Source organism: Aethalodelphis obliquidens, unplaced genomic scaffold (genome assembly GCF_003676395.1).
Source record: "Aethalodelphis obliquidens isolate GAN/ISIS:26980383/991018 unplaced genomic scaffold, ASM367639v1 scaffold83, whole genome shotgun sequence".
Classification (NCBI taxonomy): Eukaryota; Metazoa; Chordata; class Mammalia; order Artiodactyla; family Delphinidae; genus Aethalodelphis; species Aethalodelphis obliquidens.
This window is the reverse complement of record NW_020838027.1, coordinates 2,412,427-2,433,907: the sequence shown is the minus strand read 5'-3', so window position 1 is coordinate 2,433,907 and position 21,481 is coordinate 2,412,427. Positions and strand designations below refer to the sequence as shown.

Below are 21,481 nucleotides of genomic sequence, written 5' to 3'. Positions count from 1 at the left end.
GCCTCTGAGCCTAGAACAGACATGGATCTCCAAGGCCGGACCAGGGCCAAACTGCACCCATGGACCTGCAGGGTAGGGAGGGGGTGGGGTGTCTCCTCCAAGGAGGCCCCCACTTGTTAGGACAGATGAGTCACAGGAGAGGGAGGCAAGGTCCCTGCCCTCAGGAGAGCCTGGTCTAATTAGAAAAAATTTTTCCATATGGGAAGACTGAGAAAAGTCAGGAAAGTAGAAGCACCTCAGGGTTATACGTTGGAGGTATATTCCTGAGGGATATAGTGTGAGCCAGAAAGGGGAGTGTCCGTAAGTCGATAAGCCTCCGACAGCAGGGCTGGGTCTCCTGAGCCTCTGCTTCCACAGGCACTTTCAAGGGGCCCCGATCCTGCTGTCACCCTCATATTCCCACCAAGTTCATTCTTCTCTGTTCTGCCAGGACCAAGACTCTGCGAGAGGTGGCGGGGGGAACAGCAGCTACCTGAAGTGGAATAAGCCGGTCCCCTGGCTGTCAGAGGTGAGGCTGCTCTTGGAGAGGGTTAAAAAACAATGTTTATAGGGAATTCCAGAGGCTCCAGAAAATTTTCTTCTAGTGGTTGTTATTAAAATTTTTCATCTAATTTGAAGAAAAAAATGAAAGGGTTCCAGGCTCATTGAATTTTCTTCCTTTAGAGAAGCTCTAACATTTGCAGGGGGCCTACTGGGTGCCAGGCTTTGTGCATAATCTCCTGTCAGCTTTATGACCCTATAGGATAACACAATGTCCTCATTTTATGGGTGAGGAAAGCAAAGCTGAGGAAAGCTACAGGGCTTTCATGTCCGTGTTAATCCCCAGTTATAAAATTCGGCTTCCCAAACTGTCTTTCATGGACCATTAAATCCCATAAGATATTCCAGGCAGAATGGAATCCACTGTTAAATATGGTTTCAGATCTATAGACATCCACTCCCTGGAAGTACACATTAGCACATGAAAGTCTCTGAGCTCTGCGGTCATCTGTTTGACTGGGTTTGTTAGCTCAGCACGTACCAAACTTATTTGCCTCCAGAATTACCGTTTCCCGTGAACCATTAATATTCTATGAAACCAGTGTTCTAAGGGACATATACTAGGAAACTCCGCTTTAGAAAATTTTTTTTTTTTTTTTTTTTTTGCGGTACGCGGGCCTCTCACTGCTGTGGCCTCTCCCGTTGCGGAGCACAGGCTCCGGACGTGCAGGCTCAGCGGCCATGGCTCACGGGCGCAGCCGCTCCGCGGCACGTGGGATCTTCCCAGACTGGGGCACGAACCCGCGTCCCCTGCATCGGCAGGCGGACTCTCAACCACTGCGCCACCAGGGAAGCCCTAGAAAATTTTTATAGGAAGCAGTTAAACGTGTGAATGAAAGTTGTCATAAGCATCATCATACCTTTCGTTACATAGGATTTGACAGATTCTTTTTCTTTCAGTGAAGAAGCAGAGGCTCAGGGGGTTAATCACATGCACAAGATCACCTTGAGTAAAAGCTTGTGCAGACTCCAGAGCAGCGTGGTGCTTTGGGGGTGAACATTTTAAAGTTAGGTTTTGTATCGTGCAACTTGTCCAAGCCTTTCTTGGCTGGGTGCTGTCAGCCAGCCCGTCATCTCGTCCATACCTGTCACAGGTTGACCTCTTCCACCTGGGTGATTTTATTTCCAGTCCACCCATTTGCCGTGGGGCGGGCGTGAAGGATGCGGTGTCATACAAAATATGATGGTAGGTTATCTACACCGTGAAATTGCCTCTGTTTAAACCCTGAGAGAGGATGGATTACAACACCGGCACACCTGTACCCGGTGATATCATCGGGTAATTAGGCCCTGCCCCGCCCCACCTGGAGATGGCATTGCGAAAACCATTGGTCCAGCGATCCAGCCTTCTGTCCTTTGAGGCCAGTTGGATTATTTATTTATTTATTTTTGGCCTCGGCTCTCGGGATCTTAGTTCCCCAGGAATCAAGCCTGTGCCCCCTGCAGTGGAAACGCAGAGTCCTAACCACTGGACCACCAGGGAAGTCCCTGGATCATTTTTCTTAATGAACCAATGATTTTGAAAGATTATAACTACATAATAATCTGCATTTATTAATCATTAGTTTTCTTACCTTTTTTGGCCAATCAAGGATGGAGATATATACGTATATATCTCCATGACAGCAGTGACAAATAGTAAATAGTGATTAAAATAGGATTGACTTTTTAAAGAAATAGTTGATCTTTTAGCAAGTGTGTTTAGCCTTTTGGTGGTAAATGCCTGATTTCCACTGACTTTGTCCTTTTATTATTAAAAGTGGCTTATAGGGAATTCCCTGGCGGTCCAGTGGGCCCTCACTGCCGAGGGCCGGGGTGCAATCCCTGGTCGGGGAACTAAGATTCCACAAGCCACGCGGCGTGGCCAAAAGAAAACAAAAAGTGGCTTATAAAATGCTCATTACAGTCTTCATGGATCTTCAGGGAATCACTGATCCAGTCTCCTTATCTTACCGGCAAGGATAGTTAGGCCCCGAATGTTTAAATAACTAGCATATGCCGTCTCCCAGCTGCAGTGGTGCCCTCTCCTCCAGCCCGTCGTGGGGACCTCGGTTCCCCTCTCCTTACCTGTCTCCTGCCTTTTGACATACGGTTTCAGCAGGAAGTGCTCAGGTGAAGGACACCTTCATAAATGTCATTTATTGTCATTTATTTATTTATTGTCATTTATTTATTGAACATCTGCTGGTTGTCACGGCTGTCAGGTTGCACTGTTGTTGCCCCTTTCCTGGCGATGGCTCCAGAGGGGTTGACTCAGTCACTCCCCCAAGGTGGCGTAGCTATTGCAGCCCTGCCCTGCCGGTGAGCACGGACAGAACACGGGAAGGCTGACCGTGGTCTCTCCCTTGACCGTCTCCCCGCCCCAGCCCTTGGCCGGCAGCTCAGGATCTCTGAGGCCAGCAGTCGCTCTCGAGCACAGCAGGCTTAGTCCACTCCCTTGTGAGACCGGGAGTGGACGGCTGGTGGGCTGGGCTGCATGGGGTAACCGCTCTCAAAGACTTGTCCCTGTCGGCCCAGATCATAAGACACTGACTAGCAAACCCCACCAATTAACAAACCTCGGTGCCAGTGTATTCACTTAGCAGTCAGTATACGGTCCACTGACCAGACACTGTCTGCTGCTCAGGCCGCTACCCCCAGAAAACCAAAATAATTATAAGAAGGAAATTTGGTGAACGCAGAATCAGATCAAAGCAAGTCAGAGTCCGTGGGTGACGTCATGCGGGCTTGGTGAGGCGGCGTCTCTCTCCCGAGAGGAGGGCTGGGACCTTGATTCCCCTTCTCAGGCTCCCCCCGCTTTTTTCTCACAGTTTCATTGAGATATAGTTCATATACCATATAATTCACCCATTTAACGTGTACAATTCAGTAGCTTTTAGTATATTCATAGAGTTGTGCATCCCTCACTTTCAATTTAGAACATTTTCCTCACCACTAAGGAACCCGCTCACCTGTTAGCCATCACCCCTTCACTGCCCCCCAGCCCCCAGCCCCCAGCAAGCACTAATCTACCGTCTCTCTAGACCTGCCTGCTCCGGACACTTCATATAAAGGGAATCGTACACTCTGTGTGGCCTTTTGTGTCTGGCTTCTCTCACTTGGCATTAAGTTTTCGAGGACCATCCATGTGGCAGCATGTACATTAGAACTGTGTTCATTTTTTTGCTGAATAATCTTCCACTGTGTGGATGGACCACATTTTATGATCCTCGATAGATGGGTATTTGGGTTGTTTCTTCTTTCGGCTCTTGGGAATAAAGCTGCCGTGAACGTTTGTGTACGGGTTTCAGAGCGGATCAGGCTGCCCTTTATTCAGGGCCCTGAACCACCACCAACATACACGTTGTCACCGTGGGGAGACACAAGGGACACCACAGTTCAATTACAAACCATCTGTTCCAATGGGGACAATTCCCTCCAACAGAATTTCACCAGACGGGCCTCGGGCCCTGTCCTCCCAATCTAGAGCCACCTCTTACCCTCTTGGAGCTGGGACCCCCTGGATTCCCAGTGGGAGCTCCCTCGAGGGGCAGGTGTGAACAGGAATCGAGTGGCTCGGGTGGGCTTCCCTGGTGGCGCAGTGGTTGAGAATCCGCCTGCCAATGCAGGGGACACGGGTTCAAGCCCTGATCCGGGAAGATCCCACATGCCGCAGAGCAACTAAGCCCGTGCGCCACAACTACTGAGCCTGCGCTCTAGGGCCTGCGAGCCACAACTACTGAGCCCATGTGCCACAACTACTGAAGCCTGCGGCGCCTAGAGCCTGTGCTCCACAACAAGAGAAGCTACCGCAATGAGCAGCCCCTGATTACCGCAACTAGAGAAAGCCCGTGTGCAGCAATGAAGACCCAACACAGCCAAAAATAAATAAATTTATTAAAAAAGAAAAAATAGTAGCTCGGGTGCTAGAAACTCTGAACGGGAGTCCGGTGTGTAGGAACTGGTGACCTCATTGTCCTGCTGGGTGGAAGTCACGTGGTCCAGCCAGGTGTGCTGGTCTCGGGCTGGCCAAGCAGCAGCATGGTCTGTGCTCACACCCGTGCTGGGCTGCTCACCCCTCCTGGAGGTGGACCTGGCCGCCGCGCCTTCGTACCCTCTGCATCTCAGCCTCTGCAGTAGCCGGCACAGGTGGCCCGTTTGTCTGCATGTCTCTCTCCTCTGAGGAACCCTTTTCATCTTTGCGTCATCACTGGTACAGAGCAGACACTTGGTGCTTATAGGATAAATGAAGGAACATATGGTTCCAGACTTAGCTTCTCCAAGCATTTGTTCACTCAGATCATTAAGATGTGCAGGGAACCCACAGGAGGGAGCTGGAACTCTGCCTGGGGAAGTTGCAGAAGCCTAGGGAGAGAGATTTGAAAAGAACCTTGAAGGGTGAGCTGGAGTTTGCCGGGTGGGGAAGAAAGGAAAGGGCCTTCCAAGCAGGAAACAGCATCTGCAAAGGCACAGAGGCGTGTGCGCGCTGGGGTGTAGGTATGACCGGGAGTGTGGCGAGGTGAGGCTGGGAAGGCAGGGTGAGGTTTTGTCCAGAAGCCTCTGGGAACCCTCGGAGGTGTGAAGTGGCAGAGTGGCGTGATCAGATCTGTCTTTAGAAAGACAGTTCTACAGGCAGTGTGAGGAGTCAGTGGTGGGAGATGCCTCCATCCGGTTGGGAGGCTCTGTGAGCCCAGCGAGGCCTGGCAGGGACCCTGTGGTGGGTGGAAGGCAGTGGACGTGGTGGGTGAGCACCCACCAGGCTGCATCCGTACTCCCAGAAGCCCTCCCCCTTCCACAGGGTTCATTGCTGTGTGTCCTTAGGGGCTCAGTTTACCTCTCTGGGCCTCAATATTCTCACCTCTAAAATGAGAGGGTTCAGGGGACTTCTCTGGTGGTCCCGTGGTTAGGACTCTGAGCTTCCACTGCATGGGGCGCAGGTTCGATCCCTGGTCGGGGAGCTAAGATCCCGCATGCCGTGTGGCGAGGCCAAAAAATAGAAAGAAATAAAATAAAAAATAAAATGAGAGGATTCAACAGGTATTTTCTCCACTGCTTGTAGGCAGAAGTTTCCAATCCGTCTTTGGCCGTGGGCGTGTTCTGGGCGTGGGAGTAACCAGTACTCTTCCCTGGACCTTAGCTCTGCTGGACGGTGGAGAGAGGGGGCAGAGGGCCGTGCTGACAAGCCAGAGTCCCATGTCCCTGCCTGACACGAAGTCTCCAAAGCTTGGAGGGACATGGGCCCCGGGGTGGGGGTGAGGGTCACCAGTCAGGGCCTGGGGAGGAAGAAGGTGCCCACTGGTCCCTCGGGGATGGTGTCCATCCCCTCCTACAGCCTGAGGGCAGGTGGAGCGTGGCTGGGGCGCTGGCTCTGTGCTGAGTCAGGGCCTAGCCCCCGGGGATGTGGACAGTACTCCCCCTGCCTGGGTTTCCTCTGCCGCTACCTAAGCAGGGCCCTGAGGGGCCGTGGGGGGCTAGCCCAGCTCCTTCCTCCTTCCCCTGCGCAAGCCCTTGTAGCCTCTGGCCTCCTGGCTGAGCACAGCAGCCTTCTGGGGGCGAGTCTCCCGGGAGGGGCGTGGGGAAGACAACTGAGTCTTGTAAAAGGGACTTAGGAATTTCCCCAGAAGTAGCACAATGTCCCCATTCTTTCGTTCCAAGAAGCCCTAGCCCGACCCCCACCTACCCAGCCCACATTCTCTCTCCCACCCGTCCCAGCCCCCCACTCATATTCTGAGGAGCGACGGCTGCTACCTGCGGTCCCGGGAAGAACCAAGTTGCTGAGGGGACGGGGTGACGGGCTCTCCGCATGGGGAGGGGACAGTCCTGTCAGGGGGCCCTCCCCGGCCCCTCCTCTCCCCCGTCATCCCTCCCTGCGGATCTCTTGCTGAAGCCCTTCTGTCTGGGCTCTCAGTCTGGGTGTCCCTTCCTCCTCTGTCTTCCTTAAGGGCGGCTCGGATTCTGATATCTGAAGGCGGGAAGGGCAGGGCCTGTTTGTGTGGCCTGATTGGGGCCCACCTCCCACAACCTGGAGATTAAGCTGGGGAGGGGTGCGGGGAGTGGGGAAGGGCTGAGATGGGGTGATCTGAAGCCCTTTGTCAGGATAATTTGGGACCTTGTCCCCACCCCCCTCCCCTCTCCAACTCCCCACCCTTCCACCCACTCAGGGTCCAGTCTGCTGCCCTTGCCCTCCCCTCCCCTCCAAGGGGGGCCCTGTGCTCCAGGCCTCCAAGCTCAGTCCTGTGCCCACCAGCCCCACAGCCGAGGAGGGGAGGCAGGTACCTCCTTGCTCCTACCTTCCCAGGGCTGCCCCGAAGGCCCAGGCACCTGGTGGGCATCCCAGCAGAGGCCTGGGCAGCATGAGGCTCTGAGCTCCCAGGAGAGCCGTCAGAGCCCCTCTGCTGATGGGGCCCCCAGACCTCCTGCAGCTTTGCCAGCTCCTTCCCCGTGAGGGCAGCCAGTAGCACGAAGACCACGGGTGGGTGAGGTTTCACCCAGACAGCTGTGCGGGTGTCCTCTTACGAGGCGGTAGGGGAGGGAGAGCGGGTCCGGCTGAAGCCCCAGCCTGGCACCTCCCTCCTGCCATTCTGTCCTGGCTGTTACTCCCCCTGCCTGGGGGATGCAGACCAGCCCACTTCCTGCATGGAAAGAGCCGGGAGTGTGTATATGTGCGTGTACATGCATGTGGGCGTGTGGACACGTGCAAGGACAGAAAAACAGCCCCAGGCCTCAGGGCCAGGCCACGGGGATGAGGTTCCCCAGGCAGCCGTGGGTGCCGAGGACGGGAGCGGGACTGGGTGGACCATGACCTTCAACAGTGAGGAGCGCTCGGGCCGGGGCTGCAGGCCGGCCCCATCTCACGCTCACACCCTGTCCCTGCCCCGTGCAGTTCCGGGGCCGCGTCAACCTGCACGTGTTTGAAGACTGGTGCGGCAGCTCCATGCAGCAGCTGCGGAGGGACCTCCACTTCCCCCTGTACCCACACGTGAGTGCCTCCTCCCCCGCTGCCCGCCTGCCCCCGCTTCTGCCTTCCTCACCTTCCCTTGCTTTTGTTCTGGTTCGTTTCTTTTCCTTTATCCTGTGGACCCCCGTCTAACGCCCACAGTGTCTCCCTTGTTCCCTTCCCAGGGATTTCCCTGGCAATATAGTTTACCCAGGAGGCCGCCACGTACAGTTGTGGGGCTGTGCACTGTTGCAGGTCACCTAGATAAAGAAGCAAGTGGGAGCGGGAGGCGGGTCCGCCTGCCTCCCGCCCTCCTGGTCCTCCCGCCAGCCCTGAGCAGACCAGCCTCTTCACTTCCCTCTTCCCTCTTCCGGGTAATGGTCCCCCTCTGGTTTCCCGGCACAGATCCGCACAACCCTGAGGAAGCTGGCCGTGTCCCCCAAGTGGACCAACTACGGCCTCCGCATCTTTGGCTACTTGCACCCCTTCAGCGACGGTGAGGCCAGCCCCGGATCCCGCTCTTCCCCTTCCTGCCCGAGCTCTCAGGGTGCCCGGGGCACATCGCCTGCCCTGGGTCAGCTGGACCCTGATAGCCCACCCTCAGGGGAGGGGGGGAGTTTGGCCTTGGTGAGGCCTCACGCAGGACCCCAGGCGGCCACTTCACGCCCTGATTTGAAGGGTCTGGAACTAGCTGGTCCCTCCCTGTAAGTCTCCATCTCCACGGGGTCTCCCAGGGTGTAGAGACCCCCACTTTACAAAGAGGGGAGCCCAGCAGCAAGCCCCCAAAGAGGACTTAGCCTGAGACATGAGAACCCGCTCTGTGGAGGCCCGTCCTGCTCTCACCTGGAAACCGCCCTCATGCCCAGGGGAGATCCAGTTTGCCATCGCCGCCGATGACAACGCAGAATTCTGGCTGAGCCGTGACGACCAGGTCTCAGGCCTGCAGCTGCTGGCCAGTGTCGGCAAGGTAGGGTCCCCACGGTCCCATGGGCCCTCCCACTGCCCCCGGGAGCCAGGTCACCTGCCTCCATCAGGACAGTCTGGTGTGACAGCCAGGGAAGAGACATAAGAAGCAGCATTCTCCCCCGCTGCCTCCCATCTTACAGAGGGATGGACTGGGTGTGGCCGGGAACAGACCCGGGGAAGACTCAGGACTGGGCCACACCCATCCTGGGTGCTCTGGTCCTGATGCTGAGGATTCCCGCGGTGGGCACCGGCTGCTGGGGGAGGGGCGTGCGGGGAAGGGGAGTTACTTCCCGAGTGGTCCCGTGTCCCTTCCCACCCTCCCCATCTCCCCTCCTCCCTCCTCCCACTTGCCTCCTCTCTCCTTCTGCTTGTGTCCCCTCACTCGCCACTTCCCACCCTCCATACTTTGCCTTTGTGTCCGCCCTTCTCTTCCCTTGCTCCCCACACCTCCAGACTGGAAAAGAGTGGACTGCCCCTGGAGAGTTCGGAAAATTTCGGAGTCAAATGTCCAGGCCAGTGAGGTGAGTAGGGAGTGTGGTGACAGGAACGGCAGAAGCCCCAGCCTCCGTGAGGTGCCGAGAGGCCGGCTCAGGGCCGGGGCCCGGGCCCGGGGGACGCTTCCCCCCCGCCGCCCCATCACAGAGGTTCAGCGAGCCAGGGCCACGTGCATTCAGGTAAACCAGGTCTTTGATTAGAGACCACCTGGCCCATCCTTCCTCACTTTACAGATGAGGAACTGAGGCCCAGAGAGGGCTGTGGCTTAATGAGGGTCACACAGCTGTTCAGACGCACTCAGGACTGGAAAACAGAATGGGTCTCCTTTCTTCCCGCCCTTGCTTGCCCGTTTTCTCCATCCCTGCAGGGTCCACAGCTGGACCGCCTCTGCTCTTTCTGAGCTGCAGAAAGTTCTGAATGGCGGGGAGCCCCTGGGCAGGCTGGAGGGAAGGCCTGGAGTGGCTGGGATGGGAACCATCCCAGCCCCAGAGCGCCACCTGGTGGCCCGCGCACACTGGCACGAACACGTGTTGGCTTGAAGGTGCTGGTGCTGGTGTTGATGGTAGTGAGACAGTACAGCTTGCACAGAGCACTGACCGTGCCAGCCCCCGAGGTCACCACTTCCCGTGAGACTCAGCACAGCAGCCGAGGATGAGGGCTCTAAAGCCAGACTGCCTGGGTCCCAACCCCACCTGCACCCTTGTTACCTGGGGACTTTGGGCAAATTACCCAAATTTCCTGCACCTCAGGGTTCTTACCTGCAAACAGGGATTACGTGAGTTCATGTGTATAAAGCACTGAGCACAGTGCCTCCGCATAGGAACAGCTCTCTGAGGGTTAACAGAGAGCTGAGTATCCAGGGAGGTAGTGCTGTTGGTATCCCATCTCACGGGAGGGAAGACTGAGGCCGCCCTGTCAGTAAGCGGTGATGGGGGTTCTGACCCAGATGCTCGCCAGCAGGTCCCTGGGACCAGAAGGGAGGGAGGGACGGGGCGTGTGTGGCGCTGGGAGGGGGCTCAGGCGGCGTGGGGGCCTGGGAGACAGCCCCCTGTTCCCTGCCCTCTCCCGCCAGCCTGTCAGCCGCCCGCAGGTACTACTTCGAGGTGCTACACAAGCAGAACGACCAGGGCACCGACCACGTGGAAGTCGCGGTGAGCCCCCGAGGTCCCCTCTGCCCAGGCCCCTGAGCCCTGTTCCAAGTCAGCCACCTCCAACCTGCCGCGTCCACCCTCTCTCCTCTCCCAGTGGCGACGGAATGACCCCGGGGCCAAGTTCAGCATCATTGACTCCGCTTCCCTGTCCCTCTTCACAAGTGAGTGTCCTGCCCCAGCCTGGGGACGGGCCGAGGTGGGGCTGGCTTGGCGGGCCTGGGAGGGCTGCTTGGAACGAGGTGTGGAGGGTCCGGACCAAGGAGCAGAGCCTGAAGGGCGCTATGGTCAGAGGTCCTTAGCTCCCGGGGGGTCGGTGACCTGTGAGCACCTTCCGGAACCTCTCCGAGCCCTCGCCCCAGAGAAACACCCGTCCACCTCCACACGGTGTTGTCTGTATGATTTCAAGGGGATCCAGAGACCAGGACGCTCACTCCAGATGAAAAGCCTCTGAGGGAGGCCAGTCCCTATTTTGCGGATGAGCCGCCATGGTTCTCGCACGGCTGTGGCCAGAGGAGAGGAAGCGTTCTCACCTCTCTCAGGCTGCAGTCAGTGGACTCCCCGAGTATACTTGTTGTTGCTTATGATTTCCCCCTGCCTGGAGGCCCCACTAAGAAGTCACCACTGGCAGGTGGGCCGTGTGGGCCCAGGTATAGGAGGAGCTGGCAGAGCAGAAGCCCTGGCGAGGAAGGGAAGGTGGGTCTGGAGGAGACCGGGAGACGGTGGGAAGAGCGTTTGCACGGAGGGCAGGAGGGAGAGCGGAACGGAAGGTCTGGTTCACAGGAGAGGGCAGCAGTGAGGAAGGGGCGAGAGGGGTCGGGGGAGGCTGCCGGTGACCGAAGCAGGAGGTCAGGGCAGAAGGGCCAGTTGGTGCCAGAAGAGGAAGGGAGATTGGAATCCATAGATTGAGTGTGAACCAAGAAAAAGGAAGCCCGAGGCCAATTCAGGTAAGAAGCCAGTGAGATGGGCCAGAGGTAACCGAGCTCTTATCTGGGGTCACGGCAGATGATCTCAGGAAGCAGGGAGCAGAGACAAGGAGCCAGCCCCCGGGGCTGGTCAGATAGGGGACAAGTAGTCTTGAACACCAGACCCCCAGAGGGAGGTGAGGGGTGGGTGCTGGAAGCCTAGGGGCTCCCTGCTTGCTGGGCCTGGGCTTGTCTGCTGGAGAGGCTGAGACACAGGCCTGGGTTCACTCAGCTTTTGTGTGATCTCAGGCACGTGACTTTGTTTCCCTTTGCCCAAGTTCCTTGTCTGTAAAGTGGGAATGATGATAATAGTACATAAGCCCCAGCAGCTCTGAGGATTCAATGCGTTGATATTTGTAGATGCTTGGGTCAGCGCCTGGCTTATTATTTAGTAAGTGCCCTTCCTGTGTTTGTTAGATAAACAGACTTCTAATGATGAATTTCCAGCAGGCAGCAGGTAACACATTTTGAGGAAGAGGTGGCTTTTTCCAACTCACACAAAACTGTGGTGTGTGCTGGCCCTGGAGCTGGTGGAGGGGGTCCAAGGGAGACCACAGGCTGTGGAGGCAGGGTTGGGGGCAAGCGGGATTGAGCGCGTCACATACTGTACCAGCCTGGGGATACGGAAGCCTTCAGTCGGCCCCTTCCTGGCCCCTCCAGGAGGCAGGGGCCTGGCTTCTGGGCTGACTTTCTCTGGGAGTCACAGCTGCCCTCTGTTCTTTCCTCCCTGGGCCCAGATGAGACAGTCCTGAGGATGGATGAGGTGGGCCACATCCCGCAGACAGCAGCCAGCCATGCAGGCTCCCCAGACCCTCTTCCCACTGATGAGCAGCCCCTGGCCGACATGCTGCGGCCCGACCCTCGGGACACCCTCTATCGAGGTACGACCTCCCTGCGGACTTGACCTCCGGCCAGGGGACGCGCTGCCAGGTCCGCGGATGTCGAGGAGGAGGCCTCTGTGCTACCGCAACATCCCCAAATCAGAGACTCTTTTCTTTTACTTGTATGAAATATAACATGCATACAGAAAGGTACAAAAAGACAGATGTACAGCTTTGCAATTGTACAAATCATTACAGAGCAAACATTAAAGGACAAGAAATAGAGCCAGAACCCAGGTGTGCCCTCTGCAATCACGTATATCGGTTTCTTATTGGATTCTAGCTCTTGCTGTCCAGTGAGAGAAGTACGTCCCCACTAAGGTGTAGGAGTCTTAAGCTGTCCAGAGTGTTTACATTTTAAAAGACGACAAAGTGTCCCCTTCCAGCCCTGTCCCCGCCATGACAGCCGGAAGGGAATTCAGTTACTGGCACTGCCCTAGGGGGAGGCTTCTTGGCCTCACTGGGAGTTTCTAAACCTGTTTTGAGCCTGGCCCTGTACAGCGATCCCAGCACCGTCCTGTGCCTCGAGTCAGGCGCCGCGTGTGAGCTCTCTGCCTCCAGCTGCCCCTGGAATCCACCCCCACCCCCAAGAGTGGTGGCAGCCTCCGCTTGGTGGCCTCAGCTGCCGGGCTGGATGCTGCCACGAGTGAAAACAGAAACGTGTGGGCTTGGGGCCGCAGATCCAGCCCTCGCCCCGCAGCCTGGAGGCTTTGTGGCTGTGAGCCAGCCTGTTTCAGGCTCCCTCACTCAACCTCACTCCACCTCCTTCTGTCCCAGTGCCACTGATCCCCAGGTCCCAGCTCCGCCGCGTCCTGCCCGACTGTCCCTACAAGCCCAGCTACCTGGTGGACGGGCTTCGTCTGCAGCGCTACCAGGGACTCCGGTTTGTAAGTCTCGGGCCAGGCGGCAGGGACAGGCGTGGGAGGGGGCTCGCTGCCCGTTGCCGGGACTGCAGAGGCTGGCCCCTCCTCCCCACTCCACACGCCAGCGGGTGGGATGCCTCCTGGGGCCCAGAGAACCGACATTTCGCTGTGCCCGGTCCGGATGGGCTGCCCTGCGGGGCCCGGAGCTGTGCGGGGAGGGCTGGCTGAGGCCTCCCACCCTCCGCAACGAGGGTGGCGGTATTTATTAAACTTATAGACAAGGCGCTGGTGAGGTGGAGCTCCGCCTTGGAGAACCCCTAGCCCGCACGGAAGCCCCAGGGGCAGGATCCTGCTGCGCCCCTGGGTCCAGAGGTGACGGCGGGAGAGGCTGGGGGCAGCCGTGGGGCAGGGCTGAGAAGGCTTTTGGTGGCCGAGGCCTCGAGCTATGTTGAAAGGGGGCAAAAGACAGTGCAGGGAGTAACAGGGGTTGTCTCGGGACTGTGGGAGGTGGCAGGAGAGGGCAAGGCCGCAGGAGGGGCGGGGTGGAGGGGTGGCCCCGGCTGCCGCTGCAGAGAACGAGCCAGGGCAGGACACTGGGATGTGCACACGGGAGCTTGACCCGGGCACGTTCAGTCCAGAGCCCAGGGGAGGGCACGTCAGGGGTGGGGTGGGATCCAGATGCTGTGTCCACAGCAGCCCTGCTCTCCGCCTCCAGGTTCACCTGTCCTTTGTTTACCCCAATGACTACACCCGCCTGAGCCACATGGAGACCCATAATAAGTGCTTCTACCAGGAAAACTCCTACTACCAGGACAGGTGAGACACTGATGGGGCAGGAGCCGGGAGGGCTGCCTGGACCAGAAGGGCCACAGAGACCCTCCACCAAGGAGCCTTGGCGCTTCCTGGGTGCTTCACACAAGCACACGTGCACACACGCAGCCTCCCCCCCTGCACCCCCGGCCGGGCATGACCTCAGGCCGCCCCTCCCGACCGCGCCATGGCCTGCAGGGTGCCCATGCCAGCCTCCCTCACTCCTGCAGGCTCAACTTTCAGGACTACATCAAGATTGACCAGCCTCCGAAGCAGGGGCCGGAGCAGCCAGGTACAGAGTGACAGCCGAGCCGCCCTCCCCCCGCAGGAGCTTAGAATGCAAACCCCACAGCCCTTCCCCCCAGCCCCAAGGGTCGGGGGAGGAGCCCTTCTCCCCCCTCTTCCTTTCCAAGGCACATTTAGAGGACGAAGGGCCATGGGGGACGCTACCTGAACTGTCCGAGGGCCTCGCTACCCCGGCCCATCATTAGGGAAGCTCTGCTGTGCAGAAGCACTGTCTTCCTGTGGCCTCTCTCCTTGCAGTACTGGGGACTAAGTGGGGCTATCTGCTGGGTCCCTGCATGTGCCAGGCCCTGGCTAGTGCTTTCTGTCCTTCGTGTCACTCACTCTTGACAACCCTATGGAAGAGGGAGACCCTGGCTTTAGCTGAGGTTGAGTAACTCACCCCGGGCCCAGTGCAGGCCCCGCCAGGGACCCCCGCTGGCTCACCCACTGGTCCTCAGCCGTCTCGTGGATCTTGTTGGGGAGAGGTTGAAACCCCACGCGAGGGATGGTTGTTGACAGCAGGCTCCGAGGAAGGCCTTCTAGAAGAATCCCAGTACGGAGAAGCGGCAGAGGACACCCCTGCCCCTGACGGCCAGAACGCCAGGACACCGGAGGGGAAGCAAGGGCCCCCGACGGCCCCCGGGCAGGACGCCACCAACCGCCGCCTCCGAAGCCTGCGGAGGCTTCTGGCTCGGCCGCAGGGGGGCCTGGTGGTGCCCCCTCCCACGCAGAACTCCACAGCCCCCTTCCCAGCAAGGACCAGCGCCATCCCGGCCCAGCCAGCAGAGAAGAAGGCCAGGAAGCCCAACCCCGAGCCCCACCAGGCTCCACGGCATCCTGACAAGTGGCCCCCGGGACGCCCAGCAGGGCACCCGCCTCCAGTGAAGAGGCCCAGACCCGCGGGTGGCAGCCCCGGGAAGACGCTGGGGCAGTCCCAGTGGCTGAGTCAAGTTGAGTCATACATTGCAAAGCAGAGAAGGGGCGACAGGACGGAGCCTCCGGACCCCAGGAGGGCTTGGCCTAAGGAGGCGGAGGAGGTGTTGGCCGCGGCTGGCGGCCAGGAAGGACGAGCGGAGGGAGAGGACGAGGGGGAAGAAGAGGAGGAGGAGGTGAGGGAGGTGTTGGAATACCTGTCCATGTTCGACCCGGTGGTGAACTGGGACCAGACCTTCAGTGCCAGCAACCTCGACTTCCAAGCCCTGCGGACCGACTGGATTGACCTGAGCTGTAACACATCTGGCAACCTGCTGCTTCCCGAGCAGGAGGCGCTCGAGGTCACGCGGGTCTTCTTGAAGAAGCTTAACCAGCGCAGCCGGGGGTAAGGTAAAGGGCTCTCGTGGGCTGGGCAGGGGGGGGCCCTGGCCGCAGGCGCCTGGGAGGATGAGTGCCTGTCAGGTCTCGGTCCCACCATCAGGCAAGGTCTGAGATCCCTGGGGCCTGGCCCAGGACACAGGCTGAACACTGGGAAGGCTCTCAGGGAGGGAGCTGGTAAAGAGATGGGACAGGCAAAACTGGGGCTAAAAAGACACCTTGAGACCCAGATGTGGGCTAGAAGGGCGGGGGCAGAAGGCATGGATGAATGCTCTGTTCTTTCATTCATTCATTCAACCCACCAACATTTTTCTAGTTGAGATAAAAGGCACATACCGGGCTTCCCTGGTGGCGCAGTGGTTGAGAGCCCGCCTGCCGATGCAGGGGACACGGGTTCGTGCCCCGGTCCGGGAAGATCCCACGTGCCGCGGAGCGGCTGGGCCCGTGAGCCATGGCCGCTGAGCCTGCGCGTCCGGAGCCTGTGCTCCGCAACAGGAGAGGCCACAACAGTGAGAGGCCCACGTACCGCAGCAAAAAAAAAAAAAAAAAAAAAAAAAAAGGCACATACCATTCAGTTCACCATTCTGGAGTGTACGATTCAGTGGTTTTTAAGTGTATTCAGGATGTTGTGCAGCCACCACCACTACGTGATTCCAGAACATTTTTATCGCTTTTATTTTTTTTAAATTAATTAATTTATTTATTTTTGGCTGCATTGGGTCTTTGTTGCTGCGCGGGCTTTCTCTAGTTGCCGCGAGCAGGGGCTACTCTTTGTTGCGGTGCGCGGGCTTCTCATTGCGGTGGCTTCTCTTGTTGCGGAGCACAGGGTCTAGGCACGCGGGCTTCAGTAGTTGTGGCTCACGGGCTTAATTGCTCCATGGCACGTGGGATCTTCCCGGACCAGGGCTTGAACCCGTGTCCCCTGCATTGGCAGGCGGATTCTCAACAACTGCGCCACCAGGGAAGCCCAATAGGTGCATTTTGTTTTGTTTTGTTTTTGTGGTACGCGGGCCTCTCACTGCTGTGGCCTCTCCCGTTGCGGAGCACAGGCTCCGGACGCGCAGGCTCAGCGGCCATGGCTCACGGGCCTAGCCGCTTCGCGGCGTGTGGGATCTTCCCGGACCGGGGCACGAACCCGTGTCCCCTGCATCGGCAGGCGGACTCTCAACCAGTTGCGCCACCAGGGAGGCCCCAATAGGTGCATTTTTAAAGATGGCAGCAGTGCTCACTGGAGCAGGTAAGCATCACGCAAGCATGTTAACCAACAGCAAAGCTGGGCGAAGACCAAGGTCTCCTGACGACTGGCCTTGCTCCCACATGCGGGAAGAGTGACCCAAGCCCCGCACCCTTTCCGCCAGGAGGTACCAGCTGCGGCGCATCGTGAACGTGGAGAAGCGTCAGGACCACCTCCGTGGGGGCCGCTACCTGCTGGAGCTTGAGCTGCTGGAACGAGGCCAGCACCTGGTGCGGCTCTCGGAGTTCGTGTCCACGCGTGGCAGGCAGGGCGTCGATGCCGCTGGTGGGGAAGAGGCCGAGGCCCGGAACCTGCAAGGCCTGGTGTGGAGCCCACACGACCGCCAGAGACATGTCCTGAGTGCCCGGGCCCCGGAGCCCAAGCTGTGCTGGCCCCAGGGCTTCTCCTGGAACCACCACGCCGTGGTCCACTTCGTTGTGCCGGGTGAGCCTCCTGCCACCTGGGCGCTGTCCGCGGAGCAGGGGCCTCACGTGATCACGAGCACCCGGTCTCTGCTCCCCGATGTGATTCCACAAGAACTTGTGGGAGAGGCCACTTCGGGAAACGGGCTCACAGGAGAAAAGTAACTAGTGTGAGGTCATGTGGGCAGTCAGGGCTGCAGCTGGGAAGGACGCTGACCTATAGGCCAGCGGCTCTTCTTACTGACCCAGCATTCAGGGTTGGACGTGAAAATCAGCTTGGGCTGCTGGCCTGGGGCAGTGCGACAGGGAGGGCAGACTGGCTGGTTTGTATAGCAAGAGGGGAGCCTGTCAAGGAGTGTAGCCGTGGGGTCGGACAGAACGTGAAGGATGACCGTAAGATGGACAGCTAGAAGGTTTGAGTGTGAGAGCCCAGGAGGGTTACCAGGATGAGCTGATGACAAGCCCCCGCCCTTCCCGCAGAGCCCTCCCTGGGAGGCTCTGCGGGGTGGTGGTGGTGGTGGTGGTGTGGAGGCCCCTGTAACGGTGAGCTCTCCCTCTACCCTCCGTCCCCCGCTGCTCTGCTGACCTTTCCCGTAGCCGCATTACCCTCAGCAAAAGTCTGATGGGACTCCTGAGCACGCAGGAACCGGGAGTGGAGGTGCCCTCCTTTGTGTTACCTCTGCTTCTTTCTCCCCGCCCACCCCGCCTGCCCCACCGGGCAGTAAAGAACCAGGCGCGCTGGGTGCAGCAATTCATCAGAGACATGGAGACCCTGTTCGGTGTCACCGGCGACCCGCACTTCAACATCATCATCACCGACTACAGCAGCGAGGACATGGACGTCGAGATGGCCCTGCGAAGGTCCAGGCTGCGGAGGTGAGGGTGTTCTCGGCAGGGCACAGCCTGAGCCACTTCTTCCTGAAGCCCCGCCAGCTTCCCTGATTCCCAGCCTCTAGCTTTTCCCGGAGGCCGCACCCGCCTGCCCGTAGGCCCATCCCAGGTGCACGCACCACCTCTTCTCTGCCTGCCAGCTTCCACCTAGGACTGCCACAGCCGGGTTCTGAGGCTCAGCCCCTCTCTGCTCTCTCCGCAGCTACCAGTACATGAAGCTAAGTGGGAACTTCGAACGCTCAGCCGGGCTTCAGGCTGGCGTGGACCTGGTGAAGGTAAGCTGCCTGAGAGACGTGACTAAGGCTGCTGAAGAGACGCACAGACGGCCGGCTCCTCGGGGAGGAAGGGACGAGGACACAGGGTCCTCTCTGCTGCGCCGCAGGGCCGGTACCAGGGTGGGAGCATTCATGCAGGGTCCTCGGAGTCCGTGAAAGGTCAGGGAGGAGTTGAGATTCCCTCTCTGATGGTGAGAACTGCGCCCTGATGCCCAGTACCCTGGAAACCCATCCAACAATTTGTTTCACGCAAGTTTGTCAGTCATTGAAATGGGAAAGAGCCTGAGGATTGCCCTAGAGAGCGGCCTGGCCTCCTCGCCGTGGTCTGTAGGGGCTGCTGACCCTCCCACCTCTGTCCCCAGGACCCGCACAGCATCATCTTCCTCTGTGACCTCCACATCCACTTCCCAGCTGGAATCATCGATACCATCCGGAAGCACTGTGTGGAGGGCAAGATGGCCTTCGCCCCCATGGTCATGAGGCTGCACTGCGGCGCCACTCCCCAGTGGCCTGAGGGTGAGCCTGTCCTGGGCTGGGGAGGGTAGGAAAGGCCTCTCTGTCTTGCTTCTTAACCCAGAGCTGGAAATATTCGTGTCTACAATGGCAGCACCCCTCCCCCCCCCTCCCCCTCCGCCCCCCCCCCCCCCCCCCCCCCCGCCCCCCCGCTGGACAGACCGCAGAGAAGTGCCCCAGGGCTGAGCTGACGCAGCCGCAGCAGCGATGAACATTTCCCGCCTCATCTTCCCCTTCTTTTGTCCATCAGACCTTTATTAAGCACTTACTATGTGCCAGACGGCGTGCTGTGTGAGGATACAAAGATGGGAGGAAGATTCCCCACCCGGCGCAAGGCTGTGCCCTCGGGGGCTGCTGCCGTCAGAGCCTCCTGTAGGGCTGTCACCGGCCCTTGGTCCCTCCCTGGTAGGACTGCTGCCTCCCCTGGACCCGGAACCTTAGCTCCGGGGGCTTCCCCCCGCACATAGGCGAGGGGCTCGTGCAGATGAGAGCTTTCAGCCTTCTCTGTCCTCCTGGCCCTGGGTCAGCTCATCTGGGGCGTCTGTCCACAGGCTACTGGGAGGTGAATGGCTTTGGGCTGCTCGGCATCTACAAGTCAGACCTGGACAGGATCGGGGGCATGAACACCAAGGAGTTCCGAGACCGCTGGGGTGGAGAGGACTGGGAGCTGTTGGACAGGTGAGTGGGGAGCGAGGGCACCTGAGAGGCCTGGGGGAGGGGCCCCGGGTGGGGGCAGGACTAGACCCCCCCAGGCCCAGCACCGCCTCTTGGGGGTCGGATTCCTTCCCTCGCCGAGACTGGATCCATCGGAGGGGATACTGCCTCTGCCTGTGTCACAGGGCGGGCGTGGTGGGTGCCTGGCAGACTGTCGGGGGGAAGAACACAGGCTCCGAGCTGTGTGGATGCGAGTGGTACTGTTCTCGGCAAGGCTCCCACCTGCCCACTCGGGAAGACACGGCTGGGGAGGAGGCTGAGCTTGTGGCGGTGGATGAGAGACCCGGCAGAGGGTCAGGAAAAGAGCCAGTGTGGACCATTAAAGGGCAACAGGTATCCAGGAGGTTCTGGGTCCCTGGAACCTGGTAGAAGGGAGTTTGGGGGAGGAGGACAGGGTCTGTGGTACGTAAAGAAGAGGCAGGGCCAGCCGGCGGCAGGGAGCGGTGGGAAGAAGGGTTGCAGCAGAGAGCAGGCTGGTGGGACCCCAGCGTGAGGGGATTTCAGAGCATGTGGGTGGTAAGGAAGTGGAAGCTTAGTCTGAGATTCCTCCTTCAAGAATTTATTGCCAAGAGAAGGGAAGGGGAGGCGGATGATCCCTTGAGATTTGAGCTTGAGGGGTGGGGGCAAAGGAGGGACAGGGGAAAAATCCAAGAGAGAAAGGGTGTAATTGCTGGAACAGTGCCCAGAGGAGGTGGACAGGCAAGGTCAGGGGCTCCGGGAGAGAGGGGACCTTGACAGGGAAGATACACTCTTCTTCCTGAGAGACAGGGCACTTCCTCACCCACCAATCACTGGGCGCCTGTACTTGGCAGGTGATTTACATCCATCACCTCCTTTATTGCGCCCCAGACCTCTGTGAGGTAGGTGTGATTGTCTCCGTTCTCCAGATGAGAAAACTGAGCCTTGGGGAGAAGTTAACAACTTGCCCCAAATCTCACAGCTGTGACTGTTGGAGGCTTAACAACCTGGTCTGTTTGTTTTTTCCCTAGAGAGCAGGCAGGAGGGAAGGCGACAAAACTAAGGGAATTTAAGGTGCAAAGGAGGGAGGGTGAGGGAGCTTGTATTCGATAACGCAGCTCCCGTAAAGCTCTGTCAGTCAGACCCCAAGGTGGACAGAAGCCTAGGCTGGTGTCACCCCCACCGCTGCGAAGAGGCAGACCTCGACCAGTTCTGGACCTCCCTGCCTCCTCTGAAGCCCGAGGAGAGAGAAACGGCTCCAAATTCCAGTTATTTCCACCTGCTGGAAGCTCAGGCCTCCCAACAGGCCATGTATATGGAAAGGGGGCGGGGAGGGATGGGTGAGGTCTGCTCTGTGGCCTCCACCCTCCACCCCCGCCCCCCGCCTCCATCATCACTGGTCCTCTGCCTCACCCTCGCCGTACCCAGCCCATCGCTATTCTTTGTAGAGGGAGAGGCTCTGAAAGATGCCGTGCCTCATAGGTCCAGGCCCTTTGGCTCTCTTTGCTTGCCCCACCCGCTCCCCTGCCCCATGGGGAGTAGCCAGAGGGTGACAGGGACAGGGCCTGGCGGAGACGTGGAAGGCAGGCTCCTCGGGGGGCCCCCCTCCCCACCCCCGCCTCTGTGCACCTGTTGCTCATCCCGCCCCTTCCCACCCAGGATCCTCCAAGCAGGCCTGGAAGTGGAGCGTCTCTCCCTCCGGAATTTCTTCCATCACTTCCATTCCAAGCGAGGCATGTGGAACCGCCGCCAGATGAAGACGCCGTAACCCCGGGGGTGGCCCGCTGGACCCACCGCTTCCAGCCCCTGCACCACGGTGGCCTGGCCAGTGCCCACTTGCTGCCGGAGGGAAGGAGAGAGGGGAGCAGGGGCCGCGCTGGGCCCGAGGGGCCTCCGAGCCGACACCCCCTGCGCCGGCAGCCGTCCTCCATGGGAGGAGGCCAAGGCCTCTCCCCACCTCTGGGCCTCCGGGGCCAGAAGATGGGAAAGAGACGGGACAGCTCCTGGAACGGGCAGCGGAACCGGGTTGAGGAAGGAAAGCCCTACCTGGGCGACACCACCCTGACCGGGAGGTGCCTTCCAGCGTCCACCCTGGGCCCCTCAGGGGGCAGTGGCCGTGGACTGGGAAGCTCTCCTATTGGACGTATTTTATTGGGGTTTTTATTTTTTTAACAGAAAACCAAAACTGTACCTGTCCAGATCCAGCATTGACTGTGAGGGGGCAGAGTCGTGCATTTAGGGGGGCCCCCGCATACCTCAGACCCACAGGTGCGTCGCTCGGTCCTTGACCAACA

General features: G+C 59.0%; 1 protein-coding gene across 8 annotated transcripts in view; it reads left to right on the top strand.

Moving 5' to 3' along the window:
- Window positions 1-21,266, top strand: part of B4GALNT3 (beta-1,4-N-acetyl-galactosaminyltransferase 3) — an 89,863-nt gene extending 68,597 nt beyond the window's left edge. For 6 of the 8 annotated variants that reach the window (XM_027093091.1, XM_027093096.1, XM_027093094.1 and 3 more), the window contains 18 exons: window positions 431-508; window positions 7,403-7,498; window positions 7,862-7,952; window positions 8,323-8,423; window positions 8,876-8,943; window positions 9,990-10,068; window positions 10,163-10,229; window positions 11,768-11,911; window positions 12,689-12,798; window positions 13,490-13,590; window positions 13,815-13,876; window positions 14,389-15,187; window positions 16,539-16,858; window positions 17,559-17,712; window positions 17,930-18,002; window positions 18,365-18,518; window positions 19,067-19,193; window positions 20,847-21,266. In XM_027093091.1, coding sequence (XP_026948892.1) covers window positions 431-508; window positions 7,403-7,498; window positions 7,862-7,952; window positions 8,323-8,423; window positions 8,876-8,943; window positions 9,990-10,068; window positions 10,163-10,229; window positions 11,768-11,911; window positions 12,689-12,798; window positions 13,490-13,590; window positions 13,815-13,876; window positions 14,389-15,187; window positions 16,539-16,858; window positions 17,559-17,712; window positions 17,930-18,002; window positions 18,365-18,518; window positions 19,067-19,193; window positions 20,847-20,955 — 2,733 coding nt within the window. In that variant the 3' untranslated portion in view covers window positions 20,956-21,266. Of the gene's footprint in view, window positions 1-430; window positions 509-7,402; window positions 7,499-7,861; window positions 7,953-8,322; window positions 8,424-8,875; window positions 8,944-9,989; window positions 10,069-10,162; window positions 10,230-11,767; window positions 11,912-12,688; window positions 12,799-13,489; window positions 13,591-13,814; window positions 13,877-14,388; window positions 15,188-16,538; window positions 16,859-17,558; window positions 17,713-17,929; window positions 18,003-18,364; window positions 18,519-18,765; window positions 18,921-19,066; window positions 19,194-20,846 lie in introns of those variants that run through there. The other 2 variants (XR_003429998.1, XM_027093092.1) reach the window with 2 other exon arrangements.
- Window positions 21,267-21,481: the final 215 nt, after the last annotated feature.